The sequence below is a fragment of the Myotis myotis genome, unplaced genomic scaffold (assembly GCF_014108235.1).
Source record: "Myotis myotis isolate mMyoMyo1 unplaced genomic scaffold, mMyoMyo1.p scaffold_m19_p_2, whole genome shotgun sequence".
NCBI lineage: Eukaryota > Metazoa > Chordata > Mammalia > Chiroptera > Vespertilionidae > Myotis > Myotis myotis.
The window spans coordinates 75,603,892-75,625,498 of record NW_023416324.1 but is presented as its reverse complement, the minus strand read 5'-3'; the positions used below and the strand labels follow the sequence as shown (position 1 = coordinate 75,625,498).

At 35.3% G+C, this 21,607-nt stretch overlaps 1 protein-coding gene across 2 annotated transcripts in view; it reads left to right on the top strand.

The window, feature by feature from the left end:
* Window positions 1-21,607, top strand: part of CDKAL1 (CDK5 regulatory subunit associated protein 1 like 1) — a 686,928-nt gene that overhangs the window by 509,080 nt on the left and 156,241 nt on the right. For both annotated transcript variants that reach the window (XM_036348426.1, XM_036348425.1), the window contains one exon: window positions 5,883-6,063. In XM_036348426.1, the coding sequence (XP_036204319.1) occupies window positions 5,883-6,063 (181 nt within the window). The remainder of the gene's footprint in view (window positions 1-5,882; window positions 6,064-21,607) is intronic.

Sequence of the window (21,607 nt, the reverse complement as noted above, 5' to 3'; positions counted from 1 at the left end):
TTTCTACCCTTGAAGGTTTTATCAGCTCGTCTAATAATTAAATCTACATGAGACAGATTAACAAGAGAGAATAACCAAATTTCATTTCATATGTATGTATGGGAACCTCACATAATGAGAGAGTCAGAGATGCCACATACAAGAGAGGTTCAGGCACAGTAAGTTAAAATGAGGTATGTATGGCATTCTGAGCTAAGGATGAGGTAAGGCACCTTGGGGAATGAGAGAGGAAGAAGGTTGTTTCAGGATGATAAGAAGAGCAAATATTCAATAATTAGTAGTTTGCCCTGCCCTATAGATAAGTCAAAAAAAGGTTATCTCTGATAATCTCTTATTATGGACAAGACCTCTAATTTAAATTCTTCTGAGTAATTAAAGAGGGGCAGAAGTTTCTCTTGAGCCCACAGGGTCTCAGTTGCCTTTAGCGTAAAATAACCTATGTTCCACAAGGCATATCTATGGGTGACTATAGAAGTGCAATATATGCCACATCATCTTTATCCACTCATCTATTCATGGGCACTTAGGTTGCTTCCATATATTCACTATTGTAAATAATACTGCAGTGAATATTGGGGTGCATATATCTCTTCAAATTAGTGCTTTTGTTTTCTTTGGATAAATACCCAGAAGTAGAATTGCAGGATTTTGTGGTAGTTCTATTTTTTATTTTTTAAGGAACCTCCATACTGTTTTCCACAGTGGCTGCAAATTAAAGACGATATGAATAAATGGATAGATCATTTTCATGAATTGAAAGAAGTAATATTGTTAAAATGTCCATAATCCCCAGTGCAATCCACAGATTCAATGCAGTCCCCATCAAAATATCTATGAATTGTTTCATAGAACTAGAACATAATTCTAAATTTTCTCTGTCTGATCAAAGCAGTCTTGAGAAAGAGCAAAAGTGAAGGATCATGCTCCCTGATTTCAAACTATACTACAAAGCTATAATATTCAAAACAATATGGTACTGAAAAGAAAATGGACACATAGATCAATGGAATGGAATAGAGAGCCCAAAAATAATAGTAAACATCCTTATATATGGTCAGTTAATCTTAGTATACTTTTAGTGTTGATCCTGACTATAGTGCTGTCTCCTTTATGCCTGAAGTGGTAATTTGTGTCTTCTTTTTCTTCTCAGTCTAGCAGCTCTAGCTAGTAGTTTAGTAATTTTGTTGTTTTATAAAGAGGCATCTTTACTTGTTCTCTATTTTCTATTTTATTGACTTCTTGTACCTTATTTCCTTTCTTTGTCCTACTTTGCTCTTCTTTTTTAGCTTCTTGAGGTGGAAGCTTAGATTATTTAACACAGATGTTTAAATCTATAAATTTCTCTCTAAACACTGCTTCAGTTGAATCCCATATATTTAGATATATTGATTTACATTCAGTTCAAGATATTTTCCCCCCTGCTTCTGTCTAGTTTGCTTTTCCTGAAAGTATTGAGTAATTGTCCTGGAATTAATATCCATAGAACTAAAATATATTTTTCAACCATGTGTTTAGTTTATGCCTAATAATTTTAATAGGTCTGATTCTTTTTCTGAGGTAATAGAATATATGTTATTTTTAGTTTTTTCACATGTGGAATTTGAAGCTAATAATTTTTTGATCTAAAGAATGAACTAGAATCAGCCTTTTTCCTATATTTGCCAGTGTAACACCAAATTGCAAGTGAAAATGTTGAGACGAATTAAAGTACTACATTTTAATAGTATTTCAAATATAGAACGGGATATATGTAGTTTTACTCAAGGTAAATAAGTCTGGAAATATTGGGGCTTTTAAAAATCCTAGCATCAGGCCAGCAAATAGGTAGTACTCTCCTCACATGTCCTGATAGATTTCTTAACTGATCATACATAGCACTGCTTCTGCCAAGGCAGATGCATAATTTGAATCTTTTTCATTAATTCCATTTCCAAGTAATTTAATGAACCCATTTTGCCAGTAAATAGCTTGTGTAAGTCAGAAACAATAATGGATCAAAATGTCTGTCTTTAATATAATTAAACATTTCTATATTCTTCTTTCAGAATTATTCTCTAATGCTACTATGAAAATATAGATATAGAAGGTCTTTTAAATTTTAAAAACACATAATACCTAGTAATTATATTCATTAGACTCACAGTTTTAATAAATTCATGGAAATGCATTTTAATATTTTTAATATTTTGAAAATTCAAAGCTTCTCAAAAACAGCATTTAGTCATAATTAACATAATAAATATTTGGATTAATATTGTATTTTACACCTCATATAATTTCCTCTTAGCACTTAAAGCATATGTAATTTAGAACTTGGTTCACTACAAAATTTGATTTTCTCGTATACTGTAGAGAATTATTTACTGAGCAAATTAACACTGTAATTATGAGGAGCTTTTTGTTGTTGGTTCAGTTAAGGAACTGAATTATTTTTAAGAACATATATAGCATCATTTGCAGATATAAAATTAATGAATAAATGAGCCTCATCAAATATTAAAATGCAGTCTCTACTTTGAAAACATTTATAGGCAATCAGTTTATATTCTTATAAACTTTGAAACCAATTAAACTACTTTTAGTTTTAAGTTCTGACTAACATAGGTCTCTCACTAATTCATGGTGGTCTGCTCTCTCCCCTGTTATCAGTCAACTTGTTGTGTAGATTATCAAATATATCCACGCATTGGACATTTCCTTCCTTAACATTTATGATGACTAGTGCAAAGGTTTGTCTTTCCTTTTTCACTGTGGGCCTTGAAGCCAAAGTAAGCAGGTGTTGCGTAATACTGAGCTCAACTATCCTGGATCAAGAAGGATTGGGGGGTGGGGAGAAATCAGTAAGGTACTTTCCTGTGGGAATACCCCATAATCTAGTGCCAAGTTCATTCTAACTCACAGCCTAGGACAATAAGGAATTGTCTTTGTTTCTGCAGTATTTCACAGACAGTTTCTAAGATTTTTTTAAAATTTCCTAGGAGAGATAGACTCTTCTCTGTCATTTCTAATGTGATCCATTACTTTTACCTTTGTTCAGTAGTAGTTATAAGTGTAAAAATTAGCTAATTGAAGCAATGGACATAATTTTTCTATTCCACATGCTTTAATAAGTATAGGAAATGGTCTTACTATCTGTAGCTTACTGTAAAAGCATATGTTTTTATGATTTTCCAACATAATTTTAATAATCACCCTTAATGAAGAAAATATGTTTTTATATTACAGTAAAATAAAAATTGTTTTTTAATATACCATTTTATTTTTCTCTATGCATATTGTCTCTTTTTCTATTTATCATCACAGAGAAAAGTTTCTGTCTTTGTAACTTATCTTGTTGATGAAAGTTCAGCCAAATTGATAGCTAAATAAGACTAAGTAGGAATCAAGAAAATATTTTTTAAAATAAATTTATCATTCTTCTTTCACACAGGCTTCAAAGGATTATACAAAGTAGGTATGGAATAATGAAGCTGCTTGTATTAGGCATCCAGTAATTTGATTTTTTCCCTTGTTACATTCTTTTGTTCTCACTTATACCCCCAAATATTTAATATATCTTGGTGAGATAAACTGTCCAATTCATTCTTATAGAACTGCATTTAGGTGGTAGAACAATCTTTATAGCTGGGTATTCTGTGATCTGAAACTTTTCCTGTTGTTTTATTGATTCTATTTTGAATGCTGTTGATGTTATTTTGTTGTTCTCATACTGTTAGTACACAATAAACTATTGTAGCATACTTGAGAAACTCAGTAGCCACAGAGGAATGATTTTTAAGATGCTAACATTGGACCTATCAAAAGCAAAGGCAGCTTGCTTACCTAACCACTCTGTAATGGAAAGTGTTTAGTGATTTACTTTTAAATAATAAAGGATAACAAAAATTGTTTATTGATGGAAAGCCTTAACTATGAATGAGAGGGACAAAATAAAAAATAAAAAAATAAACCTGGAGGAAATAGACATAATTGCATTGAGCAGAGGGAAAACTGTAAAAAAAAATTGGGTATCCTCAGAAATAAGAAAATATGTTACATCTCTAAAATGAAATCGCTATGCTTTGAAAAGGAAGTGTGGAGAGTGAGAGAAATTTAAAATATGATATTCAATTAAAATTTTTTCAATAAAAGAGTTGGAAGATAAAATCAACTAAATCTTCCAGAAAGTGGAATAAAAGGACAAAGATTGAAAATGGCAGTGGAAAAGCTTAGAGACTCAATTCACCAATTTCAACATTTGAAGGAGAGGCATCCCAGAGACAAAAAAAATGGCTTTAGCCCAGCCAGTGTTGCTCATTGGTTGAGTGTCAACCTATGAACCAGGAGGTCAATGCCATGTCAGGGCACATGCCCAGGTTGCAGGCTCTATCCCCTGTAGGGATCATGAAGGAGGCAGCCAATGAGTTATTCTCTCTCATCATTGATGTTTCTAACTCTCTTTCCCTCTCCCTTCCTCTCTGAAATCAACAAAAATATATTTTTTTAAAAAAAAGAAAGAAGAAATGATTTTAAAAAGAACATAGACCTAAAGAACATGACTCTCTAGATTGTATCCTGTACAAAAACTTGAATACCTAATGCAAGGTCTATTATAAAATTTAAAATCAATAAGAATGAATTTAATATCCTAAAAGCTTTCAAAAAGATAGTGGGGCACAAATGAAGAAGTGTGCCTCAGAGTAAATCTGGACACCTTATCAACCTTTCCAGCTTAAAAAAAAAGGGAGGGGGGAAGATTATGAAATTCAGGTGGCTAATACTTTTCATTTTGGAGTGCTATGTATAGCCACGATCAGTCATGAATTGAGAGTTCAGACATCCTAGGACAGTAACAAAATTTTGTTAGCTCTCTTTTTTAATGACACTTCTGAAAGAATGCTCCTGCAAAATTATGGAGAATAGAATAATCAAGAATTAAGAGGACATGGAATCCAGGAAAAAAACTAGATTGAAAAAAGGAGACCAAGGAGTAGCATTCGAGTATTACAACTGCTTTATTATAAATGCAACACACACTTGAAGAAAATAAGAGTGGCATTTCTAGAGGGGATGGGGGGTGGAATCGAACTGGTCAATTATATAATACTAGAGGCCCGATGCACAAAATTCGTGCAAGAGTAGGCCTTCGCAGCCCTAGCTGCCTTGGGCCGAGGCAGCAGCCCCAGCGACTGTCTTGGCCCTCGCAGCCCTGGCTTCATCTGGAAGGCCATCTGGATGGTGGTTCAGCTGTTCGGTCAATTTGCATATTATGCCTTTATTATTATAGATATTGAATGTTTAGAAAATAGTATTGGTTTTTGATAGACTTGATGGAGCTTCTGGAAACATCAGCATAGATACATAGAATATTTAGAATATTGGGAAAAAATTTTAAAAAGAAACAGCTATTAACTTTATGAAAAATTCAATATTGTGACAAAAGAAACTTCATGATAGTATACCAGTTGGCTCTGCAATGAACAATATCTTTGCAGTTATACCAATGAAAATACTATTAATTTCACCAAAAAGTGTGCATGATTGTATAGTGAAGGGAGGGATAGAGTAGTTTAAAGAGCTAAATCCTCATTTACCTTAATAGAGAAGTCAGTAAATATTACATTAAAATAAGTAAATCTAGAAATAGTAGAATATGTATCTTAAAATAGAAAACAAAGAAACATCTTAAAAAATTAAAAATGGGTATCTCTTGCAGATGACAGGGGTCCACTGTTTTTCATAAATTCTTAGTATTTAGGACTCTTTTAAAAGTATTTGCAAATATCTCTTTCCTGAAAGTAAAATTTCATTCTAAAAGGAACAATGGTATTTAAAATATTAGGGAAGTACAGTAGTTATAGATTGCAATAGAGTTTTTACATTTTTGTCTCATTATTTTTTAGAGTTCCTGGAATAACTATTGCTACAGATATTATCTGTGGTTTTCCTGGAGAAACAGATCAAGATTTTCAAGAAACAGTGAAACTTGTTGAAGAGTACAAATTTCCAAGCCTCTTTATTAACCAGTTTTACCCAAGACCAGGAACTCCTGCTGCAAAAATGGAACAAGTTCCAGCACAAGTGGTAAGATCGTTTTCTGTAAGGTATTGTATTTAGCCAATAGCTGTAAAAATGCATCTGTGTTGCCTATCTTAGCACACTTGGCTTACATTATAAAAGATGGAGAATTTTCCAAGTTGGAGTCAGGGTGGGGACCTTAGATAAGTTAAATGACCTTAGGCAACTAAAGTGTCACCTCTTTTTCTTTTCAAGAATAAGGTTCTGGTGACACTGGGAAAGAACATTTTAACTACTAGTATTTGCCTATGTTTATAAAATAAAGTCTTGGTTGTTTCAAAATCAGGCAATATTTAAATATCTGTGAGCAAAGAAGGCATCATATTTACACTACTTTTTAAGAGACCCTTTCATAATATGCTTATGGTTTTCCTATGTTTTCCATGGTATAGATTTGATGTTTACTATCTATCTACTTATCTATCTCAGGTATGTGTTGTTTTTGCAATAAAACAATATAATTTTATTCTTACATGATCATAGATATAGTACAGTAAGATGACTCAAAATAAATGTGAAAAAGTTTGAGATCCAGTAAAGGCAAACTATTTCCCAGAATGCCCCAGAAAGTAATAGTCTCAAACAAATATTTAGTTTCTACGTTCAGTAGCTAAACATGGAAAAACATAGAGCCTTAAGAGGAAGTAGAATTTTTTAACTGAAAATTTTCTACTTTGTTTCTAATAACTAAAAAATATTGTGCCCTGCCATTAATTTTCTTCAAATTCTTTCATGAATAAATACTAAAAAGTATAACCCAAAGCTTATTGTTTATATGCATATGTATATATGTATATATGTGTGTGTGTCTTTTTCCCAGTAAAACAGAAGTCAGTATCATTCTTTGTTTTCTCAAACTTTTCTTCATTTTTATTTTACAAGTTTCCTTGTATACAAGGATAAAAAATACAGGGTTTCCCAAAAATTGTATACATACTTTGAATCATTATAAAGTCAGTGTTTATTAACATGCACTTCATTTTCAAAATTTAAAAGAATCTACAGAAATGAATAATTTATTTTTCTCAACATCTGTTTTCAAACTGATGACTGTCCTGGTCCAGTCACTGCTGATAATGCGAAGCAATGGAATTGCAAACATCAAGAATCGTATCATTTAGTATTTGTGTGCCCTCAGTTGTCAACTGTTGCTGGTTTTGTACCATAAACTCTTATCTTTTATGTATTCCTATAAAAAAGTCTAGTGAATAAATTTTCTTTGTTCAAAGCTTAGTCTGGTCTCACCCATTATTTCAAATAAGTTAAATCTGAAAAGCAATGAAACTTTGAGTTATCAGCTGTTAAAGTGTGTATACATTTTTAGGGACACCCTGTATTTTTACAAGTAGCTGCCTTTCCATTTTCATGGCTATATAGTATTCCATTGCATGTAAATCCCAATTTATTCGTCCTATTGCTGATCTTAATCTGAATCTCCAGTGACTTGTGTATACATCGAAGTTTGTGAAGTACTGTTGTAGTTCACTAATTGCCTGTTATCTGTTTTTAACCTGCTGTCAAACTATCTATAAAATCTCAAACTTTAGTCTATTTTTAACTTCTATAATTATAACTTAATTCTTGTTCATAGGTTTGAGATTTCTAATGAAATCCTCATATTTTCTTTTGTATTTTTTAATATATTACTTAGTTATCTTAAAGTCCATTCTGAATTCTCCAGTATGTAGGCCTTGTCTTGGTTTGTTTCTCTTTTTTGTTTTCCTTGACTTTGACCAGTTGTCTTCCCTTTCTATGCATCTGATTATTTTTAGTAAATGATGAGCATTTTTCATTTAAAAAAAGAAATTATAGGGCCCTGGCCAGTGTGGCTCCGTTGGTTGGAAGGTCACCCCATACACCAAAAGGTTGTGGGTTTCGTTCCTGGTCTGGATATCCAGGTTTGGGTTTGATCCCTGATCCAGGTCAGGTCAGGGCGAGTTCTGTAGGCAACCAACTGATGTTTCTCCCTCTCTCTCTCTCTCTCTCTTCCTCTCTTTATAAAAAATTAATAAAAATATATCCTCAGGTGAGGATTAAAAATAAATAAATTTTAAAAACTATAGCATCTAGACCAGTGGTTCCAGGTTGAGAACCTTCCTAATGCCGTGACCCTTTAATACAGTTCCTCATGTTGTGGTGACCCCAATTTCATTGTTACAAATTGAACATAATTAAAGCATAGTGATTAATCACAAAAACAATATGTAATTATATATGTGTTTTCCGATGGTCTTAGGCGACCCCTGTGAAAGGGACGTTCGACCCCCAAAGGGGTCACGACCCACAGGTTGAGAACCGCTGATCTAGACTATAATCTTCTAGGAGGATTTAATTTTGCTTCTACCAAGCTCTAAGGTAAAGACTGATTAATTTGTCTGAGATTTACCTTTGGAACTGTTTCTCAGTCTGTCTCAGGATTGGTTTATTTCTTTTTTCTTAAAATGTATTTTATTGTTTAAGGTATTACAAATAGTAGTACATAGGATTGGTTTATTTCTGGTTTGCCTTACCTTTTTAATGCAGCCTGTGGTATGCTGGTGTTTAAAACTGACTCTCAGTAGGAAGTGTTCTGAGTTGTAGCATTTGCCAATTTCCAAGGTATAAACACTTCCACTGTATCAGTTTCAAACTACCCATGTGCCATCCCTGGACACGGAACTGGGAAGAGATGCACACAGTCAGGTGGTAAAAGCTGGATCCTACATACCACTGAGTAGAGCTCTTCTGTAGTGGGAGCCAGGGCTTTTCTTTATGGTGGGTCTTCAATACTAATTTTTGTCTCCCTGGGCTCATAAGAATGCGGAAGCCTCTGCATAGTTTTCCAGCCTCTTAGCTTTTGCATGGCTACTCAGCCTCCCAGCAACGACTTACAAATTAATGAGTTCCTGGAAGAGAAGAGTGGCTCCAGGTGTTGAGGTAATGGATCTTCGTCCCTCAGGTCACCACTGCCTTCGTGATTTTTGGATGTTCAAACAGTACATATTATAAATTCGATTCACCTTTTCTTATTGTATTTGGCAAGATTTTGGTCTGATACAAGCTAGTTTGCCTTGGCCAGAAGCAGAGCAGAGCTCATCTCCTTGAATCAGCTGCAGATGCTTTGTTGTTGTTCTAGTCTTTTATCTTGTGAACATAGCCCTTAGCATCTTCCTTACATGCTTAGACTTTAGACACCCAGTCCTGGCATAGTAGAACCTTTTTTATTTCTTTTTTTGGATTTTATATTTTAGAGCTGTGTTAAGTTGACAACAAAACTGAGCAGGAAGTACATAGAGTTTCCATATATTCCCTACTCACACACACTTTCAGCCTTCCCAGTATCATCCCACATCAGAGCGGTCCATTTGTTACATTAATGAACCTACACTGACACATCATTATCACCCAAAGCCCATAATTTACATTACATTTCACTTTTGGTGTTGCACATTCTATAGGTTTGGACAAAGGTGTAATGACATGTACCCACTATTTATAGTGCCATATAGAATACCTTCACTGCTCTAAAAGCCCTCTGTGTTCCACCTGTTCATCCCTCCCTCTTCCCTAACACCTGGAAACCACTGATATTTTTACTGTCTCTATAGTCTTGCCTTTTCCAGAGTATCATATAGTTGGAATAGTACAGTATATATTCTTTTCATACTGTCTTATTTCACTTAGTAATAGGCATTTGAGTAATATTCCTATGTCTTTACATGGCTTGATAGCTCATTTCATTTTAAAACAACACAAATGTATTGTCTCATAATTTTTGAGACTGGAATTCCAAAGGCAGGCCCCTGCTCCCTCTGCACCATTAACAGGAATCCTTCCTTGCCTCTTCCAACCTGTGTGGTTTGCTGGTAATTTTTGCCTTTCGCTTGCAGCTGCATAATGCCAGTCTCCGCCTTCATTGTCACAGAGTGTCCCTATGTTTCTCTGTCTTCACATGGCTGTGTTCTTGTAAGAACCCCAGTCATATTACATTAGGGACCCACCCTACTCCTCATCTTAACTTGTTATATCTGCAGTGACCCTGTTTCCAAATAAGGTCACATTCTGAGATATGGGAGTTAAGACTTTAATATATTTCTTTTTGGGGAGATACAATTCAATCCATAGTACTCTCTCATTTCTGTAATTAGGCTCAAGGTAAAAACTGAAGCCTGGAAGAATTTTATCTTTGTAATATTTTGAACCTTAAATAAAGAAACAAGCATTAATAATAAACTATAGAGCTGCCATGGAAGAGGATATGTGATATGCGCTTAGTCTTCTTTGTTCTCCTAAATTTATAAAATATTAATACTGGCTGACTGTCTCAGGTAGATTATGAAGCTGCTTAGCAACTAGACTTCACCAAAATAAAGCATGCAACAAAATGGGTAGCAATTCTTTCTTATCTGATATATTTCCCTGTTCCTTGCCCAACAAAATCAACAATGAAAGTAGCATCTAACCCATTATTAGAAGAAGAGCACAATACCATTTACTTTCAAACAACAGCTTTTTATTCTGGCTTTAGACTGCCTCTTAGTGGAAATATATTGTTTCCTTAGATATATTTTATTTCTACTAAAATCAAGCCCCCCCCCCGAAAAAATGTGTCCCATATGAATTACATGAAATAATTTCAATATACTTTTCCCTTTCTTTATAACTACTTTTACATAAATACTAGTATTAATATACATAAATTTCATTATATTTAATGTTTTATAGTAGAGCTCTGGTAAATGAACTAAATTATGTGTTTTCCGTAATCATTTAAAACACCAAATGGATAAAGCATCATTCAGTTGAGTTTGGCACTAACATAAATGGAGTAGATTTTTTGCTAATCCTGCTAAAAAAGAGTTATAGCTTTCTTAAATTTATAATGAAAATAAATTAGGCAATATATTTTCATGAATATGATAAACTAAAATTTATTTTTTCTTAGCTTTTGCAAGATTATTTACATAAGCGATTTAATAGTGAATCACCTAAACCAGATGAGAGTGGCCTTTGACTTAGTTGAAGGGTCAAATTTGCATGTTTATATTTTCTATTCCATTTGTTATGGACCAGTGTTCGCGAGAGTAAGACCACCAACTCCAATTAGGTCTTAAGCAGCAAGTGAGGATTTATTGAAAGCTGGCCAGCGACTGTCGTAGGCGTTTTCTCCTACGACAGCAGCGACCCTGGTTCCAGGCCAGCCTTTTATTCACAAAAACCACACAACGGTTGGCTAAACACACACAAAGTTACCAGGGCTACATTAATCAATACTGCCCCGTTACCAAGGTATTATTAATCAACTTTGCCCCGTTGCTCCAGCTACTAATATAAACTTGCCCCGTTTCCCTAGCTAATAATATCAACTGGCCCCGTTTCTCAGACTACCCTCAACCACAGTTGGTTCCATTTTCCCCAGTACAAGAGGGGCTTAACTGTAACACATTGAGTCTTCCTTCATTAGTCTTCATTAATCATAAATAATTCCAATAGTATTTTTAAATTGTGGTTAAGATTCTTAATCTACCTAGAAAATGTCCTTAAGTTTAAAAAGTTTTTCGATCCTTATCTCTTCTGACTTTGTTTTTAAGAAAATGTTGATGCAAAATAATAGCATGATGAAATCTTTATTGTAAGAGATCCATGACTTGAAGAAAATGTCTTTAGACAAGGAGAGTGGCTGTTGGAATGTTCATATCAGTTTAAAATGTAAAATTGTGATATTAACTCCACCTGCTTGCTCGTCTTAAGTCTTGGAAACAGAGTGTAAAAATAATATCTTTAAACAGATGTCAGCATGAAAAAATCATAACACGCTTACTTGCAATTTCTAGGCTATTTATCCTAAAGATAATGAGGCCACAATAGTACTTCCTGCCTCAACCCTGAGGAAAGGGAGGTTGTGTTCCTGAGAGGGCTAGAGGGCCATCCTTGGGGCAGATAGATACAGGCATTTTCGCTGAAACTGTCCACAGTAGTCTTCCCTGTGAAGAAATGAATTTTTGTTAGAGGTATTCAAACGAAGGCAAGGTGACCACTTGGAATAGATGTTGAGTCAAGAATGTTCTTAAATGGCATTCAGAAGCTTATTTACATAATGGCTCTCCCAAATCTAGCTACCTGTGAGTCTAGGACACACTTTATGTTAAAAAGTAAAATAGAGAAACATACTATATAGAAAGAACTTTGCTGCTCTCTCTAAATGTTTTTGAACCTTTTTGTTGTTTCTGAGCATGATTCTAAAGTTTAACAACTCAGTATTTTATTGTATAAGTTGCCTTAAAGGAAAAAATCCTGACACTTTACTAGATAACATAATTATATTATTTACACAGTCCCTGATTTTCAAACTAAATATTTTTTCTTTGGGGGAGAGGAAAAAAATATTTTCAAGAGTTTTATACTCTAAATTGTCAGGACATTTTATTCTAGATTGATTCCCAAGCACACCTTTTGGGAAGCCCCCTTTTCTCAATATCTTTTTTATTTTTTATTTTGACTTCTCTTTTAGAATGTTTTGTGAATCTTATGCAATTAATTGTATTTAGTCCCTCCAGTTAGTCTTTTTAATTCCTCATTTCAGGACATATCATTTCTCTTCTTATTTTTATTTTTGATGGAGTTTTTTGTTGTTGTTGTTTGTTTGTTTTTTCTGACCATAGTTTTGTATGTAGATTTCAGCAGATCATATAACAGTCTTTCAGATGACTGTAGTAACAGCAGGGAATTAAGAACTAGAGTATAATCTAGAGCAGTGATGGCGAACCTATGACACGCGTGTCAGAGGTGACACGCGAACTCATTTTTTTGGTTGATTTTTCTTTGTTAAATGGCATTTAAATATATAAAATAAATATCAAAAATATAAGTCTTTGTTTTACTATGGTTGCAAATATCAAAAAATTTCTATATGTGACACGGCACCAGAGTTAAGTTAGGGTTTTTCAAAATGCTGACACGCCGAGCTCAAAAGGTTCGCCATCACTGATCAGAGGGAGTGTTGGAAACCTGCTACCTTGTATGAGTTTTAATATAGGTGGTATTCATTTGACAAATGGAGAATTGAATTTAATTTGTTTTTTGTTTTTCTATATCATTGGCCTAAATATGTTATCTAAACTTTCCAATTTTTTCACCTTTTACTCTATTGTAAATCTGCTGACTTTTGTTTAATCACTTTACTCATTTTTTTTCTGGAATATGAACTAGGAATTCTGTAACCTAGTTAAATAAGTTGTTGATGGGGGCTGAATATGGCAGCAATGAGACCCTCGGTGGTGGAGAGAATACGGGCCCCCAAAGATTTCTATGTCCGAATCTCAAACCCTGTGAATGTGCTACCTTACATAGTAAAAAGGACTGTGCAGATATGATTAAGTTAAAGCCATTTGAAATGGGGGGATTATAATGAATTATCTGGTTGGCCTCAAGGTAATCACGAAAGTTCTCAGAAGAGGGACGCAGGAGGTTTTAAATTAGAGGGAGGACTTGTCAGGACGGAAACAGAGATCAAGGATAGGAATGTGAGTAAAGACTGCAGGCAGCTGCCTGGCCAGATTGCTCAGTGGTGGGAGCGCTGTTCATACACCAAAAGGTTGTGTGTTCACTTCCCAGTCAGGGCACATACCTAGAGGGGGAAACTATATCCTGGGGGGAGGACTAAAAAGAACGCAGGCAGGCCTCTAGAAACTGGAAAGGGCAAGGAACAGGTTCTCCCTGGGAGCCTAAGCAGGGAGTGCAGCCCTGCCATACCTTGATTTTTTACCATAAAATGCATTTCAGATGTCTGACCTTTAAAACTGTAAGAAAACAAGTTTGTGTTGTTTTAAGCCACTAAGTTAGTGATAATTTGTTATTGCAACAATAGGAAACTAGTATACTAACTGTGGAGTATTTTGATCTGAGAGCATTGTCTGGCTTTTTGATACAGCTAAGGTAATTGAGCTTTCAGCCCTGTATGCCACCCAGAGTTTGCTGTGCCACTGGATGACACATGGTCATTCCTGGGTCTGTGAAAGCTTACGCTTGATGCCACCCGCAGGCACAATAATCTGTAGCCCTAATCCTAATAATGACACAACAAAAATAACAATAAGAATTAACACTTATTTAGCAATCAGTGTATGTTAGACATTGTTCTGAGCACTTCATATCTATTACCTAATTTCATTCTCACAACTTTGTGAAGTAAGCACCACTATTATAGTCGTTTTGCCCATGAGGAAGCAGAGGCTAAGAGTAATGAATACCTTGCTTAAGATCACAGAGAAACGTTCCTGCCTCCCTCTCCACTCTTAGATCCTGCCATTCCTTCTAACACATTCGATGCACCCACAACACCTGGCTGCTTATGGTTCCCCACGTGCCTTTGTGTTTATCTTCTCTACCTCCAGTTTCCTAGAGGGATCAGCGTGGGAAGAAACCTGAGAATAAAGAGAACATGGAACATTTAATGAGCATAAAATGCATGATATTTGGGGCAATAAGATATGTTGCAGTTTTTGCTTGATTTTACTGGGGTGGGGGGGCAACCTGCAGATGTAGGTTATTGTCAAGGAATAAGTCAGGAGCTGTAGGCAAAGCCTAGAATAAGATGCCCTTCTAAGTTAAATAGCTTTATACTGTCCTGTGGGATGGAGGAAGCTACTGAATAGCAGTGATCATGTGTTTGTTTTGAAAGCTCATTCTGGTTGGGGTGGAGTGGGAATAAAAAGTCAGAAAGCCCCAAAAGGAGATGGTGCAAGACAGGTGTGGAGACTAACAGGTGACTTATTTGTGAGACCTTCAATAAATACTCTTCTTTTGGACTTAATTACTCTAAGTCCCAGGCCTTGCTCCATGTCAGCAAAGTGGTTCTGTGTTCAGTGGAGAGTATTTACTTGACAGAAGGTCACTTAATTGGCTTGTGATGGACTCTGGGCTCACAGGTCAAGTTTTGGTAGAACATCTTATAAGGACCCTTAACCATGCCTGACATTCAGGGCATTACAGCTTGTCTCTGCCTTTGCTCCTCCTGGTGCTGTTGATGTTCTGTTTCCTGATGGCCATGAGATTGCTCCTGGACCAGCCTGGGGTCACTTGTACTTCAAGGGAGAAATGCCAGCCCCTCCAGACCCCTGCCCTTGTCTGATCTCTTTTATCTCTGCCCAAACTGTGTCTTCAGGCAGTTACAGAATTAGCTTTTTCCTTGTAGCCTCTTTATCTTCCTTTGTGTTTTTGTTTTTCTAAGCACCATAAGATAAGCTTATCAACTGTGTGTGTGTGTGTGTGTGTGTGCACGCGTGCACCTATAGAAAAGTCTGGATTTGGGAACATTGGAAGAAGCTGGATCATTCTTTTTGAGTAGGGAAATTTCCTTTTGTCCTGCTCTCACTCTAAAAGACTGAAGGAAAGGGGGGGGGGGGGGCGCATTTGGAGCTCCATATCATTTGGAGCTTTGAAGAATGAAAATGACAAGAATTGTTAAGTCTCAGCTGTGCAGATGGAAGTTCAATGTCAATAATCTGTTGGCCTTGCCAGTACTGTCAAGCCCTTTGATTGTCTACCAACTTGAACCTGGAATGTTAGAGAATTTGACAAGTGTAATTTATTTGGAGTAACCAGAAGCAGAGCATCTTATCAGAATCTCATGAAAGAAAATAAGTGCTCTTTCTAAGAAGGAAGTGCTCCTGGGGGCATAAACAGTATGCATGATATGGCTGATGCAGGACCTCACCACCCTGCGGCCAGTGCACAGGGCCTAGTGGACAGCACAGGAGAGAGGTGTTGCCTGAGAGACCGCTTTCGTTTTCATTGCCAGAGTGACTTTTTTTTTTTTTTAAGAGCATCCTCCTGAATCTTCTCAGCCTGAATCACTCCTTCAGAAAACCCCAACCCTCACTGACCCCCTTTTTCCCCGCCTTCGGAATCTGACCTCTTGTCTGCTACCACAGAGCACTGCCTAACTTTTTATTAAGTCCTGAAGTGACGTTGATGAACTGAATTCCATTATCGCATGAATCAGCTTCATGTAGTCAGACCCACAGGACAAGACGTGTACTAGACATGTGTAGGCTGTAACTGCAGGATGGAGCCATGGTTTTGTGGGATTGGTTTCTGTTCAGGATGGTAAAGATAAGAAAAGGAAAACACAGATTTTTGTTGATATCTAGAGCCCTTTCATGTGACTCTTCTGTTAATTATAAGTTACTGAAAGAAAAAAATCAGGGTTGACTATACTTTGGGATCATGGTTTGTTTGGGAATCTTAGTATTTCAAGTGTTCTAAAATAAACCAACTTTAGGACAGCAAAGAGTCAGATATGATGAGAGCTTTCAGTTCAATGGTTGCAGTCTTAATTTGTACTTCATAGTCAACCCATAGAAAATCTTTTTAAAAACCATGTAGAAAAACTACACTCAGCTTGTTTCTTATGATTATTTAATTTTTTTGCTTTCCTTTTGTCAGTTTTTTATCCTACTTCTTTTATAAATGTATAATTATCAAAACAGTAGGAATAGGTGTAGTTATAAGTTTTTCTCTCTGATGGTGAATGGTGATGGATAGTAGGGTTGAGAAGGACTGAGTGAATTTATATTAAATAAAGAGAATATAAAATCCATTCTTTGGCAAGTCATCTTTATTATATTTCAATCTAATTTTTTCAGTAGTGATTACATGCCTTGTTTTATATAAGTTTAAGAAAAATTGCAAGGATTTACTTAATTCTTATATGTCTTTCATATGAACTTCGTTTATTAAAATTGTATTCAATTCAAAATATTCAATTTAAACTCACTTTTTATTTAATAACAACTTGAGAAGTGAGAAGACTCTTGGAGCTACTTCTAAAGATAAAGAACCTTATAATGCTGTATCTTATTTTTTGATCTGCTATTTTTTCTATAACTATGATTCATTAATTACTCCATGTTTATTACCTGCCAAGGGACTTATAGTTCCAAGTATTAGAGCTACTGTTAAATGTGTATTTAGGCCAACATAATATATTTAGTAATATTTAACGACACTTTTCTAAACTCTTGTCTCTTGTTTATTTTATAATTAGGACTAACAAGTCAAATATAATCAGATAAGCATTTAAATGGATAATAATAAAATGTACTCTATTAATTATGTTCTATCTGAAGTCTTATATCTAAGATGAATATCCTGATGTTTTATTTTTGGTACTCATAATAAAAGTACCTTTATAGAAGTGGTACATAAGATTAGAAGTTTATAAGGGCAGGAAAATGAAGCTTCCATTGTTTGAAAGTTAACATGTGCCAGAAGCAAGCATGGTCTGTTCTTTTTCATGTGCTTTGTCTCATGTTATTCTTCCAGGTCTCTGCTATTATTTTTCACTGAGCCTAAAGAAGTACATTTGCCCAAGGTTACATGACTAAGTTAGATGCCTGAGACTTAGACTCCATTCTTCCTCTGCTCCACACTCACATAAACAGTCGAACAGACATTTATCCCAGAAATTCAAAATAATTCTAGAACTTTATGACCAAAAAACTGTTGGTTTCCAAAGTTGTTTTTCTATTATAGCGGTGATGTTTTATAGGCCCTAGAAATTTTTTTGAACTTCTTCCTCTCCCCCCCCCCAGACATTTATTTATCCATTTATTTATTACCATCTTAACCATTTTTTTAAAAAACTTTATTATTGAAAGTAATACCTATGTTCCCCTTTTCCCCCATTGACCCTCTTCTAGCCTATGCCTACCTCAACCCCCAAAATGATTTTAAACTTATAGGAAAGTTGTAACAATAGTATATCTCCAGTAAAGCCTTTACTAAAATTTATCAGTTTTTAACATTTTGCTAAATTTGCTCTTTCTCAAAAGATAGACAGACAGACTTATACATAGATATTTTTCCCCTGCACAATTTCAGGGTAGATTAGAGAAACACAGATTACAGAGATTAACATTTAGTGTGCATTTTCCTAAGAATGTGTATCTTATGTAACCACAATATTGTTGTCAAATTCAGCAGATTTATCATTGATACAGTGCTTTACCCAATCAGTAGTTCATTCCAATTTTGTCAAGAGTTCCGACAGTGTCCTTTATAGCTATTGTTTTTTTTGTGTGTGTGTGTGTTTTTATATTGGACTCAGCTCAGGATCAGGTCTAATATTTAATTGTTATATCTCTCCATCTGGACATTCCTGAGCTTTAGCTTTTATTTTTTTTTTTTTTTTTGAGCCCTTTTATTTATTTATTTTTTTAAATTTTGTTTTATTGCTTAAAGTGTTACAAAGAGTATTACATATGTCTCCTTTGTTTTTCTCCCCTTTACCTTCCCCTGGCCTCCCCTACCCCCCAGTGTCTTGTGTCCATTGGTTATGCTTATATGCATGCATACAAGTCCTTCGGTTGATCTCGTACCAGCCCCCGCCCCCCCGGCCCCCCGGCCTTCCCTCTGTAGTTTGACAGTCTGTTTGATGTTGCTCTGCCTCTGTATCTATTTTTGTTCATCAGTTTATAATGGTCTTAATTATCCATAAATGAGTGAGATCACGTGATATTTATCTTTCATTGACTAGCTTATTTCACTTAGCATAATGCTCTCAAGGTCCATCCATGCTGTTGCAAATGGTAAGAATTCTTTCTTTTTTATAGCAGCATAGTATTCCATTATGTAGATATACCAGTTTTTTAATCCACTCATCTGCTGATGGGCACTTAGGCTGTTTCCAGATCTTAGCTATTGTAAATTGTGCTGCTATAAATATAGGGGTGCATATATCCTTTCTGATTGGTGTTCCTGGTTTCTTGGGATATATTCCTAGAAGTGGGGTCACTGGGTCAAATGGGAGTTCCATTTTTAACTTTTGAGGAAGCTCCATACTGTCGTCCGTGGATGCACCAGTCTGCATTCCCACCAGCAGTGCACAAGTGTACTTTTTTCTCCGCATCCCCTCCAACACTTGTTTGTTATTTGTTGATGATAGCCATTCTGACAGGTGTGATGTGGTACCTCATTGTTGTTTTGATTTGCATCTCTCAGATGATTAGTGACTTTGAGCATGTTTTCATATGTCTCTTTGCTTTCTGAATGTCCTCTTTCGAAAAGTGTCTATTTAGGTCCTTTGCCCATTTTTTGATTGGATTATCTTCCTTTTGTTAAGTTTTATGAGTTCCCTATAAATGTTGGAGATTAAACCCTTATCGGTGATAATGTTGGCAGTATGTTCTTCCATGCAGTAGGCTTTCTTGTTCTTTTGTTGATGGTTTCTTTTGCTGTTCAGAAGTTTTTATTTTGATGTAGTCCCATTTGTTTATTTTCTCTTTAGTTTCCAATGCCCTAGGAGCTGTATCAGTGAAGAAATTGCTTCGGCATATGTCTGAGATTTTGTTGCCTTTGGATTCTTCTAGAATTTTTATGGTTTCCCGTCTTACATTTAAGTCCTTTATCCATTTTGAGCTTATTTTTGTGTATGGTGTAAGTTGGTGGTTTAGTTTCATTTTTCTGCATGTATCTGTCCAATTTGCCCAACACCATTTATTGAAGAGACTGTCTTGACTCCATTGTATGTTCTTGCCTCCTTTGTCAAATATTAATTGAGCATATTGGTTCGGGTCGATTTCTGGGCTCTCTATTATATTCAATTGGTCTATATGTCTGTTCTTATGCCAGTACCAGGAAGTTTGGAGAACAGTGGCTTTGGAATACAGCTTGATATCTGGTATTGAGATCCCACGTACTTTGTTCTTTCTCAGGATCGCTGCAGCTATTCAGGGTCTTTTTTTATTCCAGATGAACTTTTGGAGAGTTCGTTCTAGGTCTGTGAAATATGCTGTTGGTATTTTAATGGGAAGTGCGTTGAATTTATAGATTGCTTTGGGTAGTATGGACATTTTAATGATGTTGATTCTACCAATCCATGAACATGGTATGTTCTTCAATCTGTTTATGTCTTCCTCTATCTCTTTTTTCAATGTCTTGTAGTTTTCTGAGTACAGGTCTTTTACCTCTTTAGTTAAGTTTATTCCTAGATATCTTAATATTTTTGGTGCAATGGTAAATGGGATTGTTTTTTTAGACTCTCTTTCTGTAAGTTCACTATTGGTGTATAGAAATGCATAGATTTCTTGGCATTAATTTTGTATCCTGCCACATTGCCAATTTCATTTATTAAGTCTAATAGTTTTTTGATGGAGTCTTTAGGGTTTTTTATGTATAATATCATGTCATCTGCAAATAAGGACAGTTTTACTTCTTCTTTTCCAATTTGGATGCCTTTTATTTCTTCTTCTTGTCTAATTGCAATGGCTAATACTTCCAGTACTATGTCGAACAGGAGTGGTGAGAGTGGGCATCCCTGTCTTGTTCCTGTTCTTAGGGGGACTGTGTTTTATTTTTGTTCATTGAGTATGATGTTGGCTGTGGGTTTATCATATATGGCTTTTATTATGTTGAGATATGATCCTTCTATTCCCATCTTGCTGAGAGTTTTATTAAAAATGGGTGTTGGATGTTGTCAAATGCTTTTTCTACATCAATTGAAATGACTTTGTGGTTTTTTTTCTTTCAATTTGTTTATGTGATGTATCACGTTTATTGATTTGTGGATATTGTACCATCCTTGCATCCCTGGGATAAATCCTACTTGGTCATGGTGTATGATCTTTCTAATGTACTGCTGGATCCGATTTGCTAAGATTTTGTTGAGGATTTTGGCATCTATGTTCATGAGGGATATTGGCCTGTAATTCTCTTTCATTGTGTTGTCTTTACCTGGTTTTGGTATTAGGGTGATGCTGGCTTCATAGAATGAGCTTGGAAGTGTTCCTTCCTCTTGAATTTTTTGTAGTAGTCTGAGGAGGATAGGTTTTAGTTCTTCCTTGAATGTTTGGTAAAACTCCCCTGTGAAGCCGTCTGGTCGGTCCTGGGCTTTTGTTTGCTGGAAGCTTTTTGATGACTGCTTCAATTTCTTCCATAGTTATTGGCCTATTGAGATTTTTAGATTCTTCCTGATTGAGTTTTGGAATGTTGTATTTTTCTAGGAATATGTCCATTTCCTCCAGGTTGTCTAGTTTGTTGGAGTAGAGCTGTCCATAGTATTTTTTTAACTATCATTTATATTTCTGTGGGGTCTGTTGTTATTTCGCCTCTATCATTTCTGATTTTGTTTATTTGGGTCCGCTCTCTTTGCTTCTTGGTGAGCCTGGCTAGAGGTTCATCAGTCTTGTTTATCCTTTCAACGAACCAGCTCTTGGTTTCATTGATCTCTTGTATTGTTTTTGTGGGGGGGTTTTTTGGTCTCTATGTCATTTATTTCTGCTCTAATCTTTATTATCTCCTTCCTTCTGCTCACTCTCGGCTTTTCTTGTTGCTCTCTTTCTAGTTCTTTGAGTTGTAGAGTTAGATGATTTACTACCATTTTTTCTTGTTTTTTGAGATAGGCCTGTAGAGCTATAAACTTCCCTCTCAGGACTGCTTTCATTATGTCCCATAGGTTTTGGATTGTTGTGTTTTCATTGCCATTAGTTTCCAGGATGTTTTTAATTTCTTCTTTGATCTCATTGGTAACCCAATCAATATTTAATAACATGCTATTCAGCTTCCAATGTTT